Consider the following 20,053-nt stretch of genomic DNA (forward strand, 5'->3'; position numbering starts at 1 on the left):
TTATACTTGACTTCAATTCGATGATTGGGCAAGTACTGAGCATTAAGCAAGATAATATTTGCAAGGAAATTGAGTATCGAGTCCAAGCAACTACATTGTTTCATTTCCCTAACATTATCTTTGATCACAGGCAGTGGCTGGACTAGCGTCCTCAGCAATAAAACATAACATCTTTAACATTGTCTTTGATCACAGGCAGCGGCTGAACTTCCCTGCTCCTCCCAGTTGTACTCCTACCACCTGAAGGTCCACCATCCAATGTTTCCCCCTCAATGTAATATCGAGCCCGAAAAGCAGCTAAGTGGGCATAATAGGCAGGAGGAACTGCATAATTTTCAAAATTTTAACCATTAATACTCGTACAGAGATCCCGGAAAACCAAAAAGTAACAAGATCAAAGATGGGTAATTAAAGGACAATAGTCAGACCTACGGAAACAGAGCGAGTACACCTTGCATACCTGAAAAGGTTTTAACAGATGCAATAAATCAGCAAAAAGGATTTAATCATGTAACATGGCAAAAAAGAAGTTTCTACATAGCTCTAGGGAAAATGATGGTGGAGAAAGATGTTTGATCGTACGTGTAACACATGTTATTAGTCAGAACTTGCAACTTATCAGCTGTGAAACAATTCTCATCATACAACACATGATAGTGTGCAGGCCTGCTTGTTCCCTGCATAGTTCAAAGGAGCCATGTAACTCTAGTTCTCCGAGCAGCAAACCCAATACAATACCAAGGGGAGCAGGTTCATTTATGCATCTTATTATTAATAGGTTAAATTAACAATACCTGAATTCCAGCATGGCTGTTGAGGTAGAAATCAAATTCATTCTGGTGGCAAATCTTGGTATCAATAACTGTGCCTGCAAAACAAAGATAAATGGTTAGTTCCCTCCAGAAAGACACAGCCAAATTCATCGGAAACGCCAATTAAAAAACCTAACCTGGTCGAATATTGCCACTGTGATCTGTCTCACCACCCTGAACAGGAAAAAGCCGTGTATGATGCCTTTTCTGCACCACAATGAAGGTAACACGTGGAAGGTATCCCTCCTCAAGTGAGCAACAAGCCTGGAAAGAAAGATAATAATTACAACCTGAAAATGCATTAGCACCAAACACATTATAATAATCAGTGACAAATTAATTAACTGATCTAGTGATCTTTATGAAAATTTACTAGAAAGTACACCAATCAGTCAAACAGTGACATCAGGCAAGCTAAAGAGCTTTCCGTAAACAACTGAGGATGCTCAAGTATAGAATAAAACAGCCCATAACCTTTCGTATGGCATCCATCTCATGTAGCAAAACCTGGCTAAATTGGCCCTCACTAACACCATCTCTGTTACAAGAAATCAAATAATTATCAGCAATCGCAGGAAAACATGACAGCTTCCACATTATGAAATAAAAGCATCACCTGTAGAATATCATCCTGTTGGGTTTATGCCCAGTTGCTCTCCTAAATGCTATACATAATTCCCTGCATATATGCAAATAGGTGAGGAAGAAAAGAGGATTTTATATATAGCTCTAAAGCAACTTGACAATATGAAGCTTTACCTGATCATTCCGGAATGAATTAATCCTCTAACCGGATCGTGATATGATTTATAGAGATCCTGGATAATTTCTTCACGATGAGCCTGTGCAGAGACATTTCCTCTATACTTTGTTACCTCTGGCCAGTCCATTGAAGCCACTACCTGCATCAGTCAACCAATACTTTAAAATACTGAGGAACATGTAAGGACAGGAAAAAGAAATAACTTCACATACTGCTGCTATTGACGGATTAGTATCCTCCCCAGGAGGCGGATGAGTTACATCAGCACCAAAAATAATGGTAGGAATATCAGTCACTAGAGGAATACTCCTTTGAATAGCATCATTTAACACAGTATTTCGACCACCAACCTAGCAAAGCTTCAATAATCAATTTAAAATATGTAGAAGCAAATCAAAAGCATAAAAAATAGTTGATAATAGAGAACACCAAACCTTAACATTGATTTTGAGGGAAACATTTTCAAAATACGGTCTACGTAGCTTTGCAGCCTGACTTGGTTGACAGCACTGAGATACAATACCCAATTCTGTTTCGCATATCCTTTTAATTTTCCCTACAATGAAATAAGCAAAAATGAGATGCAGGATAAACTTCAAATTATAAATTTTAGATCTGGATATGTTACCTACCATATGAACCCATGACATCAGGTAGAATGATTATCAACAACTGAAGCTGATTCTTCTCATTAGAAAGTTTTGCAGTACACTGCTCGTGGACATCAGCAAGAGCCCTTTCTATTTGGTTGGGATGAGCCGAGTGTATTGGAAGAACGGGGTTGGGGTTGAATCCCTAACATTATCTCCAAAAAAGTAGACAGGTCAATCTACTAGATTACGAATGAAACTGCTATTACAGAAAAGCATAAAAAATGTTATTGATGCAGGATCCGGTAGAACTTACCATTCCTTTGCTAACACACATCTCAATTAATTGCCTACAAAATTCAACAGGCAAATTTTGGTTGACCTTCAAAGAGAAGTTAACACAGGTCCAGAATTCCACTCTTCCACCATTCACCATTTTCTGCAAAATCAGAGATTAAAAATGTCATGCAACCATCATCTTTAAGAATATTAAAGTTTCTCATATTTCAAGCATTTAGATTCTGAATTCCACCTTGTTCTTCATATTCCATTGTCCTAAGAGGGGTTCAATCCTTGGTTCACCGCCAGTGTCATGATATTTAAGCTGCACCAAGTTCAAAAGAAAATGAAAATGACAAGTTTGAGAATCAAAATAACGTATAAAATATAGAAAATAAGAGACTCTTGCATAATTACCATCGGAGGAGGTAAAACTCGAGCATCAATGAAAGTAAGCTCTTCCTTAACTTGAATTCCAAATTCATTCCTCACAAGCTTATCACTGCTGTAATCATTCCGCATAACAATCTAGAAGAGCAAATATTATGAAACCAATTAATAGGTAAAAGACGCATACATTAATAGTAAAATATCAACAAAGAAATAAGAGTTTAAGAACAAGATAATACCTGCTTAATGCTATCTTCCCGAGCACAAGGGCGTTGACATGTTGCTTTTAACAATTCAGTTACTTGCCTATCATTCAATTTCATTGAGTATCTCTGTCCTTCAACAATTCTACAAACCTGTAAAACCAACATGAACCGCATATGTAAGAATGGTTAGTAAATCGCCCTCTTGTATGGCCAAAATAAAACAACAAAAAAATTATGATTATAGAAGAATGCAACCTCCATAGGCAAGAAAATTGGCTTTGAATCACTCCCAGCTTGAATAGCAGGCAATGTTGTATATTTAAGACCAATATTGTATCGATCACGGAAATACTGAACCACTGACACACTCTTATCTCCAAAAGTGAAGCTGGAAGAGAGAAGAAAATTGCAGGATATTAAATACATTATGACAGAACTGCTAAAGAAGTATAACTGCTTTTATATAAGCATTGTGACTATTCACCAAATTGACCGAGCATGTTTTGCTATGTCTTGATTTAATCTGGTTTTAAAACACAGTGCTTGGAAACACGGCTCCAAATTCAGAAAATAAAATTAGTATAAAAGATATATAACAACCCAGCATCATCATAAGTGAGCTACACTTCTATTCTCCAATAATTTACTGAAGAGGTATTATTGCACAAACAGAATCATAAAAATTGTTTAGGAATGAATCAAGCAAAACCTACATCATAAAACCAAAAGAGGAAAGAAAATTACAGAAAACAAAAAGGAAAAAACTGAATATGCTTTTATGTAAAAAGGATATTGAAGGGAAGCAATGCTTTAAAGCAACTCTATATATTAGTAAATAAATATTTAAAAACTCACAATATTTGATTCAGGGGCTGATTGGATAAATCAATGATCTTGCAGCTTTTAGCATAATCCCAATGACTTAGCTCTACTTTTACTCCTCTTAAGGCCCTTTTCACCTGTAAATGAAAATTTCAGCGAAAACTTAAAATTGTAACCAAATTATTAGGGAAGGGGGAACGATGAGAAAGTTAGACACCCTTTATCCTCTTCATCCTTTTCACATAGTACAGCAGTAAGACAACTGAAATTAAATGCCAGTCATTTACTCATTCCCTTCACATAGGACACCGATGAAGATGACTACTGAATTTAAATACCCATCATTTACTCACTCAAATTCAGAATGCAAATCAAAGAACCAGACCTTAATACGATCTTGTTCCAACAGAGGACTTGACATGTCTCTCAACCTAAAGTATTTAGCTAGAAAGTCAGTCACCATAATTGGCTCAAAGAAGGATCTGGCTGACACATCTGCAACATGTAAAGTAGATATTGAGGATAAATAAGTAAATAATAATAAATATTAAAAACAGTCAAATGATAACTACAACTAAAACAAAACAAGCTGACCAATATTAAAAGACAGTCCCATCTGGGCTGGGCGAAGGCTTTGATAGTATCCTCTCCAATATTCTATACCATCACCAAGCTCACCCCTTGGCCCCAAATTAGTTGAGAAGAATGACCTCCCGACAGTTGTATACCTGCTCAAATTTATCCAAGTGATTGACAAAATATCAACGTACAATCTACAAGTAAAATTGCCCATAAAAACTAAAATGAACAGAGAGGTAAGTGGAAAAAAGTAAACAATTCAAAACACTCCATAAGACAGCAAAGATGGAATACTTTTCAGATGGTGATTCCCTAAGAACAATATCAAGAACTTGTATGGTTTCTTGTGGGGCATCCAATTGTCTACCACTTAAAAATTGTCGCAGGTGATGAATGTTTGCCTTAGAAGCAAATTTGATAGCCACTTTAAATTGCCGTTCCCTCCTGCATAGGAATGAATAACAAAAACTGAACAATCTCCAACAACAATAAGATATTTGATAACTGAATGTTGTCGACAAAAAGAAAACACGCAAAAATAAAGAGATAATAAAGTTCATAACATAATTACCTTGTCGAAGCAGAAGACACGGCACCATTATTCTCCTCAACCAGCTTAACGACAAATTCCTTAGATTCAAAAGGCAATGGTCCTGCCGTATAGAGGCTTTTCCTGCCATCATAAGCTGGCAGTCGGTTGCCCAAATGTGACTCACGATACATTCTAACAAGCTGAGATATTATAACCCTGTTTAATTTCTTTGAGGTTACTTCGGGAGTCACAGTTACCTATAACAGAAACACGATAGCACTTGTAAACCTTTGTCATGTACTTGTGTAAGTAAGCAAACAGAAATAGTGAAATACTAAAGAACACCAAACGTCATTTCCGTTCTTTCATTTCACAATTTATTTAAAAAACAATAATACAGAGAAGAGAATAGAAAACAAAGGATGATTGAAAAATTATTGGTAAGAACTTCAAAATGAAAGAAAATTACGAAAAAAAACAAGTATCATTAATAATTTAAGAATAAATAGGAAATGTTTATTAGCCAATAGCCAATAGTAGAATGAGATATTCATTCAAGGAAAATGATAAACGTGAAAATGTGGAAAATATATCGATAAAAACTTTTCAATTGAAATATCCATCCACTGTAAGAGAATTTAAATAAAAGAACCTAATTCTAGATCTTGTAAATAAACTATGGTAGAGTATATCTATTGTTATGGAAATATTTATACAAGTATTGTGAAACTTTACGTCATAATGACAGAGATCTCTATCAGCTATTTCGACCAAAAAATGGTTGGCCTTAACCACACACTTCTCGCCGGCAGTACCAAAGCCAGGCCTAGGAGTGAAACGAACGGCCTTTGACGACGCCGGCAGCGTCTCAGCCTTGGTCACCTTATCTCCAGTTGTAAGCTTCTGCTCCACCTCTCGTCTCAGCTCCTCCACTGCCGCCGAACTCATTACTGTCGCCTGAGACGACGATGCTCTTGACGAAGAAGCCACAGATTGAGGAGCAGTCGTACGCTGAGCAACAGACGTGGTAGGAGGAGGGAAGGCCGACGAGGAAGAACGAGATATTGTAGGAGCAGATTGAGTGACAGTTGCTGCCGGATTGAAACCGCGGCTAGCTCGTCCACCGCCATCTCTTCCACCTCTACCGCCACCACCACGCTGGAACGACGGAAATTGAGAGGATGATTGCTGGTGTCGGCGAAAATCCTGCCGGCGACCACCACCACGGCGAGACATTGTGTAAAACGGTAAAACTTGTGCAGAGAGAGCAAAGTAAAACCAAAGAAACTAACAATTCAGAGAGAAGGAGGTAAGCATAGCAAAGAATGTGTGCTTGCTTGAGAGAAGACGTGTAAAGTGACGTGATTTCTTGTAGTGGTAGGGAGCAGAAAGGGCGCGTGCGCGAGACTACTCAACGTGTTGGATGACGATTTTATCCTCATTTAATTAAACTAGTTTCAGGTGTGTCCTTCTTGGACTAATTTAATTTTCAGTCCAAAGGCCAACGAAAAAATGAAGGGGCAGGTTATGGTCGGTTCAGAAAATGCAATGGGGAAGCTCTACCATATGCAAGTTTCACAATTTTTAAGAGATTCATATTTACGATTAATCTTCTTATTTTGTTTAAAAAATAAAAATAAAATAATAAATTTTATTTTATATTTTCGGATATACTTCCCACTTCAATTACTAAATTATTATTAAGATTTATAAATTTTACTTTTTAAATGTATATTAGATAGGAGTATGTTAAATAGCTAATAATCAAATAATCATCTTAAAAAAAACATATAATTTGAGACAAATATAAAAAAATAATATATTTTTTGTAGAGACGCGAAGAGTACTACTAATAATCTTAATTTAAAAAAAATTATTTTTGTGATTTCATTTAATTATACTCACACAAATTATTTTAATGTTAAAAACATATAAATATTTTAAATATTTAAATACTTTGTCTATTGTCAATTAACTTTCGACGTAAGTTTCTCTCTAGTCTTTTGTGATTCTTTGTAACTCGATGATCTTACATTTTCCTCTTCTTTAAATTTAACTTATTTTTTTCGCTTTTCTATAAAAAATGATCTGCGTTAATTGAATATCGATGAAAAAGAAGGTGTTATTATTCTATTAAGAGCTCCATAAATATTCTGATCATCATTTATGATTTCTGTATAGTGAAGATATTTATCACATACAATCCAATTAATTTTCAGAATATACAGACCTCCTTGGCAGATTTATGGCGACAATTATTGGACAGTTATTACATTGAAGGATTTGGTTTCTAGTTGTAAGCCGAACATTTTATTTTTCATGGAAACAAAAACTCTTAGTTTTCGTATGGAATTTTTTCGTATTTTTTTACATTTTGATGGTTACTTCTCGGTCAATAGACAAAGATTGGGAGTAGGCCTTTTGTTAATGTGGAAGAGTTATGGGTCTATTTCTATGGTTGCATTTTCTTTAAATTTTATTGATTCGTTTGTTTCGAAATGTAATATTTACTAGTTATTATGGGTTTTCGAAATTACAATGACGACATCAGTTTTAGAATCTTATTCGAGTTTTATCTCGTAAAATCTCTTTTCTGTGATTTTATTCGGGAGATTTTAATGATTTATACTTGAGAAATAAGAAAGGAGGAGAGTTATTTTTGCCAAATTATCTTATGTAGGGGTTTAGACAGGTATTTGAGCAGCATTTTTGTCAAATTATCTTATGTAGGGATTTGATTTTGAGTGATTCTAAATCTTTATTTCTGTTAGATGAGTTCGTCGTAATGCTACTCTAGTTAGTCATACTTTAATTAAAGAATGTATAAGAGATAATCGTTTCTGTTTGGAATGATATTCCTATTTATTTGATAAAATTTTATTAATATAATCAGTTATTTAAAAAAAAATACTTTATTGAAAGATAATAAGTCCTACCTAATTAAATTAATCTAATCATCTTCACCATTTACTCTATATGATATTAGTTAATCAAAATTATGTCATCTATCTATTGGATAATTCTTGCTTTTTATATAGATATTGAGTTTTTTTTTTTTTTTTTTTGAAATGCATCAAGTCAATTATATTAAAACAGACTCATGATATAAATGAGATATTATCTTTTGTATTTGTAAATGATTTTTCATAAGATAAAAATTATTTCTCTCTAATTTATAAAGACATTTTTCTCTAGATGGTTTTTAATTTTTAAGATAATAGTCTTATTATCTCTATGTCTTGTAAAAGTTGTCCTCTACTACCTTTGGGTGGAAGATGGCCGTCCTGACATTGCTCGGTCGTGAGTTAACAAAATTTTCGCAGCTTAATCGAAGGACAAAATTGACGTTACTGAAGAAAGATTCATTCCCTCTACTGGGATCTGGGAGACAAAAATGAGTCATATTGCATGAGCTGACCATTCCCACCCACCACTGGCGAGCGAGCTCTTGTACACTTCCCCGGGTCCAGGCCAAGCCAACCAAACGTGCACCTCGGAAGACGGGACCCAAGGTGGTTCAACCAAAACGACAAACCGAAACCAATCAGCTTACTTTGTAGGCATCCTTGATCCTAGCCTAAAGGAATACGCACTAATCGGAAGCTCACACGACGTTTCCAAGCGAGACATGGGGCGCTGGTTCTGTTTCATGTGTGTTGTACACATCTTTGACAGTTGGGAGTTGGGACCCATGTGCTGTATGGGTCCTACATTTGGCAGCAAAAAGTGCATAAAAAACTAAATGACGAGGAAACGTGGAATAAATGAAAAAAAAAAAAAAAAGAAAAATAAATGGATGATCCGTATTGATAAGCACAGTTGAAATTGATTCTTTGATTTTGAGGTTTAATTGATTTAATTCGAAATTAAAATTATCAAAATTAAAATAATTGAAATTAAATTATATTTAAATTTTATAATTTCAATTTTGATTCAATTTTAATTCAAGTATGATGAATAATGTAAATATACTCTTCTATTAATTTTATGTTATTATTAAAATATTTATTGGTGGAATGACTCTCATCATTTACATTGTATTCAGATAAATAAAAAATAATGGAAGAAAATTTAAAATAACATAAATAATTGAGATAATAAATAATATATTGTACTTGTGTTTGGATTAAAGAGGAAAATATTTTAAAAAAATAGTTTTTTGAATGATAAAATTATAATTTTAAGCTTCAAGTTCCAAAAATAACCTATGTATTCATTTAAAAAAAAAGTTCTTTTACTTCTTTTAGAGAGAAAATAGTGGATGAAAAATAAATTTTATTTTTCTCTCAAATTTTATTTCTTTCTCAATTTCTTCCTAACCAAACATGAAAATGTGGAAATAAAATTAATTCTCTAATTATCCTTCTTCTCTTATTTTCTCACAATCCAAATATAGTGTTACGAGCATGGTGCTATAGAAGGTAGCAATAGTGAATATATTGATATGATGCGTTGAGGGTTGACAGACCTTATTTGATTAAGTTAATTTAATTAAAAAATTTTAAATTTTTGAGAAGTGTTAAAATTCTATTTGTTTATTAATTTTTTTTAGAAGGTTTTAACTTTTTAAAAAGTAAATTTTTTAAAACAATAACTTATTTAATAAGCTAAAATGGTTTGGATCATTATGACATGTTCTACGCATTTAATTTAATTATAATTATTTAAAATAATAATTTTTTTTTAATGGCTGGTTCACTTTTTTGTTTTAGTAAATTGAAAATTTATAATATTCTCAGAAATATTTCCAAGAAAAGTAACTGAAATTGAATAAGCAAAAGGTGTATTGTGATTTTCAGCAAAAGGTGTATTGTTATTTTAAAATTTTTAATATAATATTAATTTTTATTTTATATATAGATTATTATTAATTTTTAAGTTATTTAATATTAATATATAAAAAATATGACTATTTAAAGAATATTTTAAATAAATTATTATAATTTTTTTAAAAATTAAAAATGTTAATTAATTTTATTGGTTTAGATGTGTAATTGAAAGAATTTTAATAAGATCTTAAATTTAGTTGGACATCTGCAAAAATTATTATATTTAGATTTATTTAATGTATAAAGTATATATTTTTATATTATTAAAATAATACCAAAAAAATACTTCATAGGATCTCAGTAGTGGGTTGTTTTCATCAACTCCACTTTAGCAAAAGTATATTAGAAGAAGCAATTAATCAAAGGACGGAAAGAGAGGGAGAGGAGAAAAAAGCATTGTAAGAAAGAAGGAGGAGGAATATCAACTTTTGTCTAGGATTTCATTTCCCTAAAAGTTTTTTTTTTTTAAATTAATAAGAAAAAGAAGAATAAAGTTGTAGGGGAATTTACATCAAAATCATAAAACCTCATACATTTATCTTTTTAAATCTATATAAATTTAATATAGAAAATAATTTTTAATTTTTTATGTCATGTAAAAAAAAGAAGAAGAATACTGCATAATTTCATTTTTATTATGGATCATGGATTTTTTTTTTTTTTTTTGTGTGTGTTGGAATTAATCAAGAAGACCATGGTCCATGGAGCCTTTTTCAAGTACCCAAAGTTGTTTTATTAATCATTCAATCCCATTGCCAACCACATACTTGAATCCTTAACCCAACTATCCTTTGAATCTATTGAGGCCCGTTATATTATAGGGAAATATCCTCCATCCCATAATAACATAATAAATTGTTATTTAAAATTTAGTTTACGTTTATTTGTAAAAAAAATAATTTATATTTAAAAAATATTTTTTATAAAAAATATTTTTTATTATTTAATTTTAATTTAAAAAATAAAATTTATTAAAAAATTTAATTATTATAATGATTTTCAATGGTTAATGGGTTTTTGTTTTTAAATAATATATTTTAAAATATTAAATGTGTAATACTCTATATGTTTCATAAAGTTAGACTTACCAAATGGAGGGTATAAGTCCACATCAAACTATTAGTCTTGTGTTTTCAGTTTCATTGTTCAATTTGTTTTTTGTTTTTTAACTATCCAAACTTCAATAAGTCTTTATCACTTTGTATAACAGATTTAGAAGTTAGCAAATTTCTCTCATCCATACCTAATTTCATTCTTCTTTCCATTTTTCTTATAAAAAATTATAAAGAAAAAATAAAAAATAGTACTTTGAAAAAAAAAATTAACCTCATAAATAACACATTATCTCTAATATTCCTTCCATGATACAACCATGTTGTAAACCAAACTTCATCCTTTTTTTCTTGAAAAAAAATAATAAGATGTTAAAATTTTCACAAGAAAAGAAAGAGAATAATTATAACAATAACTAGTTTAGTCTAGTGAATAGACAATTTCTTTCAAGGTAGCCAAATTTTCCTGGAAAAGAGGTATAAAAGCGTCTATGCTTCCATCTCCGATGAACGAAGGCAGAAGAAAAATCATTCCTTCTGTTGGAAAATAAGATGGCATGAATAAATAAGGACTTCCTCCTCCAAAATCCAAGTCATAAAATGGGAATCTTAGCCAGCTATCAACCTCCAAATTTGGGTATAAGACTGATTTGTTCATCTCCGCCGTGGGCACGAGATCTTCTTCCTTCTCCGCCTTGTGGGTAGCAAAGTCGATGAATGATTTGAAGTAGTTGTCGTTCACCTTTGCAATGGCTTCATGAATGATCTTGGCGGCATAAGGTAATGGCTCTCGTAGTAGGTCTTTAACCTTAGCAGTTGGAAATGCCCAAAGCACCAAGTTTCCAAAGTACTCGTTGGGTACTTTTGGACTCATTCGCATGCGTCCATTCACTGAGATTCTCACATGTGTTGTTTTGTATCCACCGAGTCCTCGAGCCTTTGTAATGGCTCTCCATAGATGAGCAACCAAGCTCTCAAAAGTGCTATAAGGCTTGTTCTGCAGTCCATTATTTGATAACGAAGAAGCTCTAGCCTTGAGGTTGGAGAGAAAATCCATTGTGAAATGGACTTTGTGAACTATAATACTATCATCAGAAAAGTTATCAGCATAATGATTAGGACAAGCATTCTTGTTTTTGAACTCAGCTCCTATGTGTTCAAACTCAAAAATAGGAGGTTTTCGAGGTTTGAAAATGGTTCGATCATGAAGAGGAAATGGACTCATGTCAAGACCCCTACATGCTTTCCCCCATGAAACCAAGAAATTACTAGTGGAATGCCCATCAGCAACCGAGTGATGAGCTGTGAAGCCAATCACTAATGAACCACAAGTGAACCTTGTGAGCTGAACTTGCACATGCTCCTCCACATCCTTCAAGCTAGGGTGAAGGCTAAGCAAAACAGGAGATGGCTTCAAGGGTAAGAGTTGATCAAGCATGCAATCCACTGAAGCCTCAACCAGTTTCACCCCTTTGTCATTAAGAAAAATGACAGGATCTCCTTTCTCATCTTCCCCTAATCTTCCAGCCCATTCTCTGTATTCAGATAAGGCCTTCTGGAGGCCAAGCTCAATGATTGCATTCGTGGGTGTCGGTGGACGATAGGCATAAATGACTGCTATATGAGTATTATAAGTGACTCTATCAAATACACTCAAAGGGATAAATTGTGAGGTTGATGGAGGAAACATACCCTCATAGATAGGTTTAATAATTCTTGTACTCTCTATTTTCACCTTCATGGTTTATGGGTTTTTTTTTTTTGGCAAGATTATATCTAGCTAAGCAAAAAAGAAAAGGTTAAGTTTGAGCACATCTCGCTAGCTATGACATAGCTCATCTCCTTATATAGTGAAGCATTGCCTACGCCATACCATAAATGGTTGGTGATTTGTCTCTAAAACCTAACAGAAACGTGTATAAGTTGCCTATCTTCGAAGAGGGGGAATAGTTCTATGTTTCTTTGTCTTGTTTAGTTTTAGACAAGTGCACATGATTTGAGGTCCATGTAACAGAAGAATTCATTAGATGTCAAAAGATTAAATAATAGGATCTAAAGTTAGGTCTCTAATTGGCAAATTATTACATGCATGTATATGCGTGGAATTGTATTGGCCAGATTATTAGGAGTTTCAATGATTTCATAGCAATTTAGTAGTTGAGTGTCTTCTCAGTAGTTGAGTGTCTACTTCGAAGTAGTAGGCCACATCATTAATTCATATTAAGTTAGTAGTCATGTTTTATTATCCTTTGAAAATTTAAACAGAGAATGCATTTAATTAAAAATTAAGCTAAATTCATAATTGTCTTTTTCACTAATATTATCTTTTTCACTTGAGATGATAGTAGATTAAATTATCTACCTCAGTACTTAAAATCGGATAACTCATAGGCCTTATCATTCTTTAGATCTGGAGCTCACATGCAGTGATTATTCTCTTATGATCTGAAGGCTTTGTATGGCAGGTTATTACAAAAAATTAATCTTTTTATGGAGATAAAAATCACATAAATATATAAAAAATTATCCACAAGATGTTTAGCAATACTGTAACCGTAATGAATTTTAATACAATACTATTTGCAGTTTAAAAAATATATATATTTTAATAATTAATTATAACAAAATTTATATGAAAAGTTTATTCTTATTAATTATAATAAAAATCATTAAATAAAGCAGTAATTACTTTTTTCAGATTGAAAAAAAAAGTCTATTTATTGAGGCTTCAAAAAACAGTACAGAAAGAAATTGTGATGAATTTAACTTGGTAAACAATAAGAAACAAAATTTGAATTAAAGTTTATAAATTTCGAACTTAATATCTATAATTTTAATAAGTTAATTAAACTCTTAAATATTAAATTAAAAAAATATATAATTATCATCTAAAACAAAACACAATAAGTGGTTTATAATGAAGATAAGCATCAAGAAAGTGACATGGGAGGCGCCATCTAGAGACTGCCATCCTTAGTTGTAACTTTCCCTGCAGATTTAATCTTTCCTTTTAGATAGATTTTGAAAAAATTGTGATGAAAATTTAGTAAGACATTATTTTCAAAATTGGAGATAGCGTAACCATAATCAATTAATCATAAATGTGTCCAATTTTAAGTAAAAGTGTCAACCAATTTGTTGAAAAAAACAAAATGGTAGTTGAATTCGGACCATGTGTGCTAGATGGGACCCTTGCGATGCCTTTTGAAATCCGTGGTGAAATTAGGACCAATATATATAGTGAGAAGTGAACCTTAACCGCCTTAAATTTTGAACTTAATCATAGGATAATCTTTTTCTAATTTAAAATCTTAAATATGTATACGCTAAACTTATAACATGCAATTAAAAAAATAATAATAATTTCATCTAAAGCAAAACTCAAATTTGCTTTGGAGACTGCCAATACCTCAAATTGAACCTTTCCTTGCAGATAGATTTTGAAATCTGTGATGGAAATATAATTAAGACATCATTTTCAAAATTTGACATAGAATACCCATAATCAATTAACCATAAAAAATGTCTACCAACTTGTTGAAAAAAATAAATAAATAAAGCTGCATAAGCTTCATGTTTCTTCTCATTATATTCAATCAAAACAGTGACAGAGCTAAAAAAAAGCAGAAAGGGGTTGTTTTTTAAAATGCACCCTTTTACTAATTACGCTAATCATAAAATTATAACAATGGGATGATATTGGTAGAAAAAGGTCAACAATGGCTGCATCCTTTAACTTTTCATTTAGAATTAAAATTTTGTGAAAATTTAATTTTATTAATTTTTTTAACAATTTTCTTATTTAAAATAGAAATTTTATTTTTTTAATTAAAAATTTTTTATTCTAAAAGAAAGTGAATACTTACAAAATTTTAGAAGAATTTTTTTAAATTTATTTTATAAAATGAATTATGCTATGATTTCTGTGAAAAACATAGAAGAAAATGAATAGAGAGAGTAAGTGACCAAACTCACCCAGAAGACAAAAAAAGATGAAAATGATTTGTAAACCGCCACTTAATGACCTCATACTAAGGTCGGTATCTAGCGGGCGTCCTTTGAAGTTGATTCTACACGTTTCGTCTATGATTTCTTAGCTGGCACAAGCACAGCCTCTCACTCTTTCTTAAAAAGAAAATTTATTATTTACTAATAAAATTTATTAATTTTAAAAAATATATTAAATATTTTTAATATTTTAAAAAATATACTATTCATTATTTTCATATTAAATATTTTTACTTTTTAATTTTTATAATTTTAAAAAATTTATTAAATAACTTTTTAATTTTTTTAAAAATTACTAATTAATCTTTTCATATTAAAAATATTATAAAATTTTTTAAATTTACTTGTTAGTTAATTTATGATTTGGTCTCCTCAACGCTTAAAAGTGGGTTCTACGAGCAGTTCTGACATTTTCCACGAAATTTTCTTAAATGATTGATTGGAATTCGGATCTCTAGAGTTGATGTGGGTTTTGTTTGTTTATTTAATTGTTTTATCTGGGACTTTACAGGCATGCGTTATGTATTCTGTTTATATTCAGACTATGGCCCAGGCTTCTCATTGATCCATTTAATGAAATATTTATCTCTTTGATTAATAATACAAGATCAATACGACAACCCTATTGAACTTAAGATTTGGGCCAGACTTCATTCATTGTCCAGTTGGTAAATGAGTAAAATTATATTATACATAATAAATAGTCCAAATTGGCTAACAACAACTTACAACCATGCAAACAATTTTGCATTGAAATAGTCCAAATTGGCTAACAACAACTTACAACCATAAGATCAAGCTTATAGCACTCAGAACATAAAACTTCAATTCCAATGAAAACTCAACTCAATCGAAAAATAACAAATCACAGCCAATTTCAACCCAGATGTCTATATGCCCATCTCATCGTCAATCTATTGCTATCCACAGCCAACCTACCAACTCGCACACAGACAACAACACAGAACATAAAAAGCAATCATTATTTTTTTTATGAAAATTTGTTGTTTCTTAACCATATAATAATTTGTTCAAAGAAATACAAGGACTAATGGTTTCACTAAACTATATATATTAAATTGTAGTTTATCTATTTTATTATTGTAATAACAATAACATGTAAATTTTGTATTATTCTAAATAAATTTTGTTACAATATTATTAATATCTCCCTATCATGTAATAAAAAATAGATTTTATTAATTTAAAATAGTTTATTAATAAATTAATATGGGTGGAAAGTATATTAAAAAAAAACAATACAAAATTTATTTAATTATGTTAACTATATTTTAATTTATCCCTATCTTTTTGGAATGGATAAGCATCTCCTTGTTATTTGTATTTATGGATTTTTAAAATTCAATTATATTTTTCAAATATTTTCATTATTGTTATATTTGATAATTTAATAAAGATATTTATATCTTGATTCAAAAAAAATAAAGATATTTATATCATTTAAAAGATTATAAATAAATTATTAAGTCTAATAAAAAAAGTAAATATTTAAATATAATATTATATTTGCAAACTTATTTGCATGAACTTTTACAAAATGAACATATTTATATTTAATTAATAAAAAATTAATTTTAATAGATTCTATATTAATTATAAAAATAATCTTTAATTTTAATGACGTGGCATATACCTTAACCGGATGGGTAGGACTTTCCCTAAAATCTAATACATAGAATCCGTTGTTAAAAAAGAAAAAAGATATCCGTTTCTCAGTTTCCCGGCAAAGACTAATTCCCTAAACCCTAATTCACTCTTCTCGTTTATCACCACCACCACCATCACCCGCAAAAATCCTTCCTTGTCACTCTCTCTCTCTTCCTCTCTTCCGAATTCATTCAAGTCAGACAAGTTCGATTACAGTTTGCACTTTCATTCAGATCCTGTTCCATTACTTTGGTTATCCATTCTTCGAAATTCTTTATCTTTTATCTGTCTTTTTTTTCCATAACAAAACGCTTTTAGGGTTTCTTGGGTTCAACCAAGGAATCCCCTAATTGGATCAAAATTTAGTTCATTTGTCCATTCCTTCGTCAAAATTTTTTACCCAGTTTGTTCATATTGGCAGTGCTCACTTGTTTTTAGTTGAGACCAAAATCCCACCTCTGGGTTTCTCATTCTTAGTCAAGAAACGCGTATACAGTTTGATTACCTAGTTTGGTGAATTTTTTCTTTTTATCATTTTGGTGCTTCGATGGCAGAGGATAGGAATGGAGCCCGCAGTGAGGCGAGCGATTACTCGTCCGAGGACGAGGGAACGGAGGATTACAGGAGAGGAGGTTACCATGCGGTGCAAATTGGGGATAAGTTCAAGAATGGACGCTATATGGTGCAGAGAAAGCTTGGTTGGGGTCATTTCTCTACTGTTTGGCTCGCATGGGATACGCAGGGATCGGTATGTTTAGGTCTTTTCCCCCCTTTTTTATGGTCAAATGATGGCGAAAGATGTATTTAGTGGACGAGAATTTGGTGGAAAGAAATCAGTGATCTTTTTTAAAAGTTATTTTGATACTTTTGGATTATCAATCTGGTTGGTTGGTGACAGAGATTGGGAAATGAATAATGGAGTGAAAATGACACTTCTTGTTTAGTTTGTAGGGTGTGGGGGAAAGGGTTTAATGAAATATAAATGGTAAATTGTATTTATGGCGTTCACATGTCAGTAAGAAAAAGAAGAAATACACACTCGTTTGTTAATGTATGAGATGGTTTGTTAAACAATTAAAGGATCATCATATACCATTGCTGTTTTGGATCAAACTTAAGTCGATGTTTTAGTTTTTAAGTGATGAATGTTTCAAGGTTCATTGAAGTTCCTAGATGTAGTCCTTCTACATTTTGTACTCCATTAAGGTGCTTTATTTCTTTTATTTTTTTTGTCTGATGGATTCCGGCACTTCCCATTAGTTTTAACCGTTTATCACTTTAACAACATAAGAAATTCATTGTTTGTAGCGTTATGTAGCTTTGAAAGTTCAAAAGAGTGCTCAACACTACACTGAAGCAGCAATGGATGAAATAAAGATCCTCAAACAGATTGCTGCAGGAGACCCAGATGATGAAAAATGTGTTGTGAAGCTGTTGGATTATTTTAAACATTCAGGGCCTAATGGACACCACGTATGCATGGTTTTTGAGTTCTTGGGAGATAATCTGTTGACCCTTATTAAATATAGTGGTTATCGAGGGGTTCCTTTACCCATGGTCAAAGAAATATGTTTTCATATTCTAGTGGGCCTGGATTACTTGCATCGCAAGCTTTCAATTATTCACACTGATTTGAAGCCTGAGAATATCTTGCTTTTGTCAATGATTGATCCATCTAAAGATCCCTGTAAATCAGGCACTCCTCTCATCCTCCCAACCAGCAAGAATAAAATTGTTTCTGAGTCTCCTGCTTCAAAATCTAGTCAGAGTTTAAATGGGGACCTTACAAAGAATCAAAAAAAGAAAATAAGAAAGAAAGCTAAGAAGGCAGCTCAAATTTCTGCAGGGAAAGAAGCTTATGAGGAAAACAAGGTTGACCCTGAAATACTTGGCCCTGAAGATTCTAATGCTGGTAAAAATTCTAATGAAGACTCCCTTGATGATTCAAATACTTTGGTGATTAAAGATAAATCAATGAAGCTTGAAGAAAGCAAGGATGCTTGTCAAGAAAAACGTGGGCATAGAAGAGGCAGTCCTACCACAAGGCAAAAGCTATTGGCTGCAGTTGATATGAAGTGCAAATTGGTTGACTTTGGAAATGCTTGTTGGACATACAAACAATTTACGAGCGATATCCAGACTAGGCAATATAGGTGTCCTGAGGTTATTCTTGGATCTAAATACTCGACTCCAGTGGATCTTTGGTCCTTTGCTTGTATTTGCTTTGAGCTGGCCACTGGTGATGTCCTTTTTGATCCTCACAGTGATGAGAATTATGATAGGGATGAGGTAATGTGCAGATCATGCTACCCCACCTTTCCTTTCTTGCCCCTTCGTTGCTTCACTCCCATTTAAACACCAAAGTTTACAAATTAACATTAAGATATGGTTTTACTAAATGAGCATAATGGTTGCTCCCAATTCACCCCTAAATGTTCTATGTTGTCGTTCAAACACCTGTCTCCTCTCTGTTGCTTAACTTACTAATTGATTATTTAATGCTTACAGGATCACTTGGCATTGATGATAGAGCTTCTTGGCATGATGCCGCATAAGGTCAGATCTCGTAATGTGTTTTGCTGATTTAGTGGAATAACAGAATATAAAAGAAAAAAAAAAAGAAGGATATAATTTGTTATGCTTAAGACCTCCATTTCAAAAAGAGAGTTTGAAAACTTGAACTGCTTATATGCAGCACTTGGGTTTTAAAGGTTGCTCAAACCATTGACTCTGCGAATTATTTCTCAGATTGCATTAGGCGGTCGTTATTCCCGGGATTTCTTCAATAGACATGGAGATCTAAAGCACATCAATCGGTTGCGTTTTTGGCCTCTGCATAAGGTGCTTGGTGAGAAGTATGATTTCAGTGAACATGATGCAAATGACATGGCCGACTTCCTTATTCCCCTACTTGATTTTGTGCCTGAAAAGAGGCCAACAGCGGCTCAATGCCTCAGTCACCCATGGTTTACTGCAGGCCCTCGTCTGCTTGAACCTGCCATGCCTCCTGTTCAACCGCATGCAAGTGATGGGAAAATGTCTGAAAACGAGAGGGAAAGGGATGAGAGGGAAGCTGTGGAAGCTGGAGTGGGGAATATAGCTATAGATGGAGCCACCAAGCCACATGACGCTTTGTAATAGGCATGACGAAATTGGTATTAGTGTTTTAAATCCTTAATTTTCCACGCCTCCCTTTTCCTCGACTTGAATTTGCCACAAGTGGACTTGCATTCTTTGCAGAGGGATATTGGCTGGCTTCTCACAAATATTAGAGATTTTTGCTGCAAATAGGTGAAATCATGTGAAAGCCTATCAATCGTGGTGTGGACTATGGGGAATTGTGAGTCCTCCACAAAATTTCCACTTTTTACTTTTATTGCATACTTCAGTGTCCTTGGAACAGATTTTGGATCGAGCTTCTAGGTTTTGCTATCATTTTGTATATTTTCATTGCATTTGTGCTTATTGTTTGGTGAGTTGTGAACATTGCTGAACTCTTTATGGTTGGCATGCATGGCTAGTC

General features: G+C 32.6%; 3 protein-coding genes across 4 annotated transcripts; 1 reads left to right on the plus strand and 2 right to left on the minus strand.

Moving 5' to 3' along the window:
* Positions 1–36: 36 nt before the first annotated feature.
* On the minus strand, positions 37–6,324 carry LOC110625503 (protein argonaute 5). Its single transcript, XM_021771119.2, has 22 exons — positions 5,709–6,324; positions 5,013–5,230; positions 4,736–4,885; positions 4,457–4,590; positions 4,248–4,357; positions 3,896–3,999; positions 3,296–3,428; positions 3,074–3,190; positions 2,862–2,972; positions 2,698–2,769; positions 2,482–2,604; positions 2,208–2,370; positions 2,010–2,131; positions 1,788–1,925; positions 1,572–1,714; positions 1,429–1,491; positions 1,287–1,350; positions 950–1,076; positions 795–868; positions 583–677; positions 429–460; positions 37–324 (listed from the first exon to the last, which is right to left on the minus strand). Exons 1-22 carry the CDS (start codon positions 6,207–6,209, stop codon positions 152–154), a joined length of 2,967 nt encoding a protein of 988 aa, XP_021626811.1. The 5' UTR covers positions 6,210–6,324; the 3' UTR covers positions 37–151.
* A 4,853-nt stretch (positions 6,325–11,177) lies between these two features.
* LOC110626036 (agmatine hydroxycinnamoyltransferase 1) lies at positions 11,178–12,732 on the minus strand. Its single transcript, XM_021771766.2, has one exon. The coding sequence runs from the start codon at positions 12,593–12,595 to the stop codon at positions 11,276–11,278; it is 1,320 nt and encodes a 439-aa protein (XP_021627458.1). The 5' UTR covers positions 12,596–12,732; the 3' UTR covers positions 11,178–11,275.
* Positions 12,733–16,564: 3,832 nt separating this feature from the next.
* On the plus strand, positions 16,565–20,016 carry LOC110626344 (SRSF protein kinase 1). Of its 2 annotated transcripts, none has more exons than XM_021772178.2 (4): positions 16,565–17,278; positions 17,839–18,819; positions 19,039–19,086; positions 19,279–20,016. In XM_021772178.2, the coding sequence occupies exons 1-4, from the start codon at positions 17,078–17,080 to the stop codon at positions 19,666–19,668; spliced, it is 1,620 nt and encodes a 539-aa protein (XP_021627870.1). In that variant the 5' UTR covers positions 16,565–17,077; the 3' UTR covers positions 19,669–20,016. The 2 variants fall into 2 exon arrangements, with proteins under 2 accessions (XP_021627870.1, XP_021627871.1); XM_021772179.2 differs by having other exon boundaries at positions 17,124–17,278; positions 17,849–18,819.
* The last annotated feature ends 37 nt before the right edge of the window (positions 20,017–20,053 follow it).

This window comes from Manihot esculenta, chromosome 11, assembly GCF_001659605.2.
Source record: "Manihot esculenta cultivar AM560-2 chromosome 11, M.esculenta_v8, whole genome shotgun sequence".
NCBI classification, from domain to species: Eukaryota; Viridiplantae; Streptophyta; class Magnoliopsida; order Malpighiales; family Euphorbiaceae; genus Manihot; species Manihot esculenta.